This window comes from Nannospalax galili, unplaced genomic scaffold, assembly GCF_000622305.1.
Source record: "Nannospalax galili isolate Female #2095 unplaced genomic scaffold, S.galili_v1.0 scaffold685, whole genome shotgun sequence".
Lineage (NCBI taxonomy): Eukaryota > Metazoa > Chordata > Mammalia > Rodentia > Spalacidae > Nannospalax > Nannospalax galili.
The window spans coordinates 3490859-3496964 of NW_008353482.1; the positions used below are offsets into that span (position 1 = coordinate 3490859).

At 39.3% G+C, this 6106-nt stretch overlaps 1 protein-coding gene across 1 annotated transcript in view; it reads right to left on the minus strand.

Annotated features, from left to right (window-relative positions):
• The window catches only part of Fam189a1 (family with sequence similarity 189 member A1), a 530618-nt gene that overhangs the window by 84182 nt on the left and 440330 nt on the right, over positions 1-6106 (minus strand). The window contains exon 4 of the mRNA XM_008850622.1: positions 711-845. Coding sequence (XP_008848844.1) covers positions 711-845 — 135 coding nt within the window. The remainder of the gene's footprint in view (positions 1-710; positions 846-6106) is intronic.

Here is a 6106-nt window from a genome sequence, read left to right on the forward strand (position 1 = left end):
TTAAGTATCTTTTAATTAAATATTTATTCATTCATTCATTATTTATTTATTTATTTATTTATTTATTTATTTATTTGTGTGTGTACACTTGGTGGCAAGTGCATTTGCCCACTGAGTCATCTCATCAATCCCAAATATCTTTAAAGACTTATCTTTATTATCTTGTTTTTTAAAATTTATGTGCATGTGTGTGTGTGCTAAGTGTATACAGGTACCCACAGAGGCCAGAAGGCATGGTTCACTTGGAGCTTGAGTTTCAAGCAGTTGTGATCCACATCATGTGTCTGCTGGGATTTGAACTTGGTCCTCTGGAAGAGCAGGGAATGCTCCTTCCTAATCACGAAGCTATCTCTCCAGGCCCTAAATACCTTTTCAAAAGTAAAATGCATACCCATCTGGTCCCTGGTGGAATTACAGCAACAGAACACAGAGCACCCTCATCTATGAAGAGCTCTTTCAGCCATTCACATGCTACTCAGCATATGTCAGAGGCAAGAAAACAAAATGGTGAAAAGAAACGGAGATCCTGAAAGCAGTGCCTCCAAATGAAAATCTATAAGCCTTTAAAATGTTCTCGGTAAAGAAATTCCCTCTGGCATTGAACCACCTGGATGAATCACGAACCGAGGGCAATCTACATGGTAATAAATCTTCCCAAATGTCTGCAAAGCATGGGGTGCGATGCATGTGTGGGTGGCAGACAGCCTCACCTTCAGGGTCAGCCTCACAGCATTGCAGTTCTCCTGCAGCGGGTTCAGCTTCAGCGTCTCCCCAAGATTGCTGCATCCGGATGAGTGGTGCTGCAGCTCACAGCAGACACATACCTCCACACTGTCAAATTTGATCTAGACAGAGAAACAGAAACAGGCCTCACTGTGAGCATGGCTTCTGGCCCCCGATGGTATGATCAACAGACAGGTATGTGTGAGAAGGCTCGGTTCAAAACATCCCATTATAGCAAAAATGATTTTCACTGACCAGGCTATGAACACCACCAGGAATTACTGCAAATTTCTTTTGTAAAGCAATGATTAAAAAAGAAAAAAGTAGGGCTGGGGAGACGGTTTGGTGCCACACAAACATGAGGATCTGCGTTTGAATCCCTAGACCCATGTAAAGCTGGCGCACAGTGCATATCTGTAGCCCTAGAGTTCCTGTGGAAGAAGGAAGGCAAAGACAGGAGAATCTGGAGGCTCGCAGGGAAGCCAGCCCAGCATACACAGTGGAGAACATTAAGAGACCTGTCTCAAGCAATGTGGAAGGTTAGGACCAACACCAATATTGTCCTCTGACTCCTACACACTGTGGTATGCATGTGCTAGTGCACACACACACACACACACACACACACTACACACAAACGAAAAAGTACATTTAAGTTCTAGAAAACTGCAGGTGAATTACATAAATAAACATAATCTGAAAATCACTCATGAGGATTTGTGGGTGGAGATGAACCTCAATCTATTCTTCTCTCTTAGAAGTTTCCCATCTCACTTCTTGACCTCCAAAATTCCTATTCACCTATCGACATAACTCCATCTCAATCTCAAGAGGCCTGGTTTGGTTTTCCATTCCCACCTCTATTCAACACTAATTTTGGTCCACTAGAGTTACATCTTATCATCACACTATGTGTGGTGCTGATAAACTGTCACTGTCAGTAAATGCTGAATACATTAAAATAGCTTGGAAAATGAAGAGCCATGGAAGAAAACAAATGTATTCTAAGAACTACGAAAAACAATGGTAAACAAAGATAGAATACACAATTCTCAGCAAAAGACAAAAAGAACAGATTTTCCAGTGCCTAAGAGGAAACAGGTTTTAAAAAACTAAAAATATGGTTCAGCTCCAACCCACTCTCCACAGGCGGACTAGCTACCCCATTCTTCTCATCTCTGTCCCTCCCGCCAGGCCTTTATCACAGGCTGGCTCTTACTCTTGAACTCCAAATCCCTGGACTATCTTCCCAAAACAGATTAACCACCCACCCTACCATAGGTCAGTAAGTCCTCACCCAGGCAGCCCCTTCAAGGCCAAATTCCCAGCCTTGGGATCAGGCAGACTGACCTGCTCAGGCAGGACTCTAGTAAATTGGATCAAGCTCACTGCCTCCCTCCTCCATTTCTCTCATCCACCTTCATTCTGTCCCCTGATGGCCTCTCTTACAGGTGGGCTCCACCCCCACCCCATCCCCTGCCTATCTCACTCACAGACAGGTCCAGCCTGGGCTCCAAAACACTCTCCACAGGAGGACTAGCTACCCCATTCCTCTCATCACTGTCCCTCCCCACAGGCCTCTATCACAGGCTAGCTCTTACTCCTTAACTCCAAATACCTAGACTACCTTCCCAAACCAGATTAACCACCCACCCTACCACAGATCCCTAAGTTCCCATTCAGGCAGCCCCCTCACAGCCAAACTCCCAGCCTCAGGATCAGGCAGACAGACCTGCTCAGCCGGGACTCTGAACCAAAATTAAATTAAACAAAAGCAGAGTAGAAGTTCCTGCCGAACACATAACCAACAAGAACATATATATGCCCAGACAGCAACACAAAAACCCAACAAAACCCACGAGAAGTGCAGAACATTGAGAACCACCCTGTAGAACTCCAGGACACAGAATTTAAAAGAACAATCATAAACATGATCAAAGAATTACAAGAAAACACAAACGACTCAAAGAACTCAAACAGGAAAGGCATAAACTTTTGATGGAAGCTCAAGAACATACAAATATGCGGCTTAATGAAATATCAAAAACAATTCATAATTTGAAAAGCAAATTTGAAAAGAAAGTCTCACAAGCAGAATGAATGAAATGTAAAAACAGACTATCAAGACTGGAGGATAAAGCTGAAGATCTGGACTCCTTAAGCAAAGACTATGCAAAATTCAAAAAACAACAACAACAACAACAACAAAAAACCACAGGAATGGAATACTCAGGAAATGTGGGACAACATGAAATGACCAAATCTACATATTATAGGCATACAGGAAGGAGAAGAAGATCAAACCAATGGCAGTGAACAGATCTTCAATAGGATTATAGAAGAAAATATCCCTCAGTTAAGGAAAGATATAACTATAAGAAAACATCCCTCAGTTAAGGAAAGATATACCTATAGAGAGTCAAGAAGCACAGAGAACACCCTTAAGACATGATCAGAACAGAAAGTCCATGACATATGATAGTAAAAACATTAAATGCACAGAACAAAGAGAGGGTACTGAAATCTGCCAGAGAAAAAAAAGTTACATATAAAGGAAAAGCCATCAGAATCATAGCTGACGTTTCAGTGTAAACTATGAAAGCCAGAAGAACCTGGAACAAACTATTCCCAGTTCCAAACAAGCATGGATGCCAGCCCTGAATACTTTATCCAGCAAAACTATCTATCAAGGTTGAAGGGGAACAGAAAATTTTCCATGGCACAAATGGGCTGAAAGAATTCATATCTTTAAAACCAGCACTACAGAAAATATTTGAAGCAATACAAAGAACCAAAGAAAGGAATGAGTATGACCAAAATGCTTAGAAAGAAAATAAAGAAAGGTATAACAACGGAAACACAAAATAGGGCCACAAACACAAAGAAATTAAAATGACAGTACACAATCTGCACCTTTCAATAACAACACTAAAAATCAATGGCCTCAACTCCCCTGTCAAAAGACACAGGCTGGTGCAATGGATCAAGAAAGAAAACCCATCTTTTTGTTGTCTTCAAGAAGCTCATCTCACTTCCAAAGATAGACACTATCTTAGAGTGAAAGGATGGAAAAAAAATATTCCAAGCAAATGGCCATAAGAAGCAAGCAGGTGTTGCAATTTTAATATCTGACAAAATAGACTACAAATTAAAAGTCATCAGAAGAAATAAGGAGGGTTACTTCATTCTAATCAAAGTAACAATTGACCAAGAAAATATTATAATCATGAACATTTATGCACCAAATTTTGGAGTACCCAATTTCATAAAATCAGTAGTCCAGAACTGTAAAACAGAGATTGGCACCAACTCAGTGATAGTGGGTGACTTTAATGCCCCACTTTCTTCAATAGACATGTCAACTGGACAAAGAATAAACAGAGAGACATTTGAATTAAATGACATACTATATGCAATGGACCTAACAGATATATACAGAATATTCCACCCAGCCACCAAAGAATACACATTCTACTCAGCAGCTTATACAACGTACTCTAAAATTGACCACATTTGGGGGCACAAAACAATCTCAACAAATACAAAAAAACCCTGAAATAATTCCATGCCTTCTATCAGACCACAGTGCAATAAAGCTTATAATCAACAGCAAAAGAAGCTATAGTAAATACACAAACTCGTGGAGATTAAACAACACACTCCTGAATCATGAATGGGGCAAAGAAGAACTCAAGAAAAAAAAAGTATTCCTGAACAAAATGAAAACAAGAACATAACACAATAAAACCTCTTGGACACCCTAAAGCAGTCCTAAGAGGTAAGTTTATAGCTCTTAGTGCCTACATTAAAAAATTGGAAAAAGCACATGTAATTGACTTGACAATACAACTCAAGACTCTGGAAAGACTAGAACAAACCAACCCCAAACCTAGTGGGTGAGAAGAAATAACAAAATTCAGAGCAGAAATTAATGAAATAGAAACAAAGAAAGTAATACAAAAAATTAATGAATCTAAGAGCTGGTTCTTTGAAAGGTTAAACAAGATAGACAGACCCTTAGCCCTGTTAACCAAAAGAAAGAAAGAGCAAATCCAAATTAACAAAATCAGAGCTGAAAAGGGAAACATCACAACAATCACCAAAAAAATCTAAAATATTGTAAGGGAATACTTTAAAAATCTATATGCCATTAAATTTGAAAGCCTAAAAGAAATGGATGAATTCCTAAAATTATGACCACAACCAAAGTTAAACCAAGAGGAAATCAACAGCCTACAGACCTGTAACAAATAAGGAAATTGAAACAGTAATACAAAACCTCCCAACTAAAAAAAGCCCAGGCCCAGATGGATTCACAACAAAATTCTACTAGACAGTCCAAGAAAATCTACAACCAATACTGCTTAAATTATTCAAAAAGATAGAAACAGAGGGAGAACTCCCAAACTCCTTCTATGAAGCCAGCATCACTCTAATACCAAAGCCTGGTAAAGATACAACCAAAAAAGAAAACTATAGACCCATATCCTTAATGAGCACAGATGCAAAAATTCTCAACAAGATGCTTGCAAACCACATACAGACACACATCAAAAAGATCATCCACCATGATCATGTCAGCTTTATTCCAGAGATGCAGGGCTGGTTCAACATTTGTAAGTCAATAAATGTAATAAAACATATAAATGAACTTAAAGACAAAAACCACATGGTCATCTCAATGGATGCAGAAAAGGCATTTGACAAAATCCAACCATGAATTCATGTTAAAAGTCCTAAAAGGAATTGGTCTAGAGGGAACATATTTCATCATAATTAAAGCTGTACACAACAAGCCCATAGCCAAAGTCATCCTAAATGGAGAAAAACTGGAAGCATTCCCATTAAAATCAGGAACCACACAGGGCTGTCCACTATCTCCACTCCTTTTCAATAGAATGCTTGAAACCCTTGTAAGAGCAATAACACAAGAGAAGGAAATTAAAGGAGTACTAATTGGAAAAGAAGAGGTCAAACTATCCCTATTTGCAGATGATATTATACTTATGAGATCCCAAAAATTCAACTAGAAAACTGTTAGAATTGATTAATGCTTTCAGTAAAGTGGCAGGAAACAAAATCAACTTACAAAAATCAGTAGCCTTTCTATATACCAATAACAAGCAATCAGAAAAAACACTAGCAGAAACCCACCCTCCCATTCTAAATAGCCCCCCAAACAATAAAATATTTATGAATAAACCTAACCAAAAATATTAAAGATCTCTACAATGAAAAGTTCAAAACTCTGGGGGCTGGAGAGATGGCACAGCAGGTTAAGAACACTGACTGCTCTCGCAGAGGACCTGGGTTCGATTCCCAGCACCCATATAGTGGCTATGAACCATCCTTAACTCCAGTTCCAGGGGAATCTGAAGCCCTC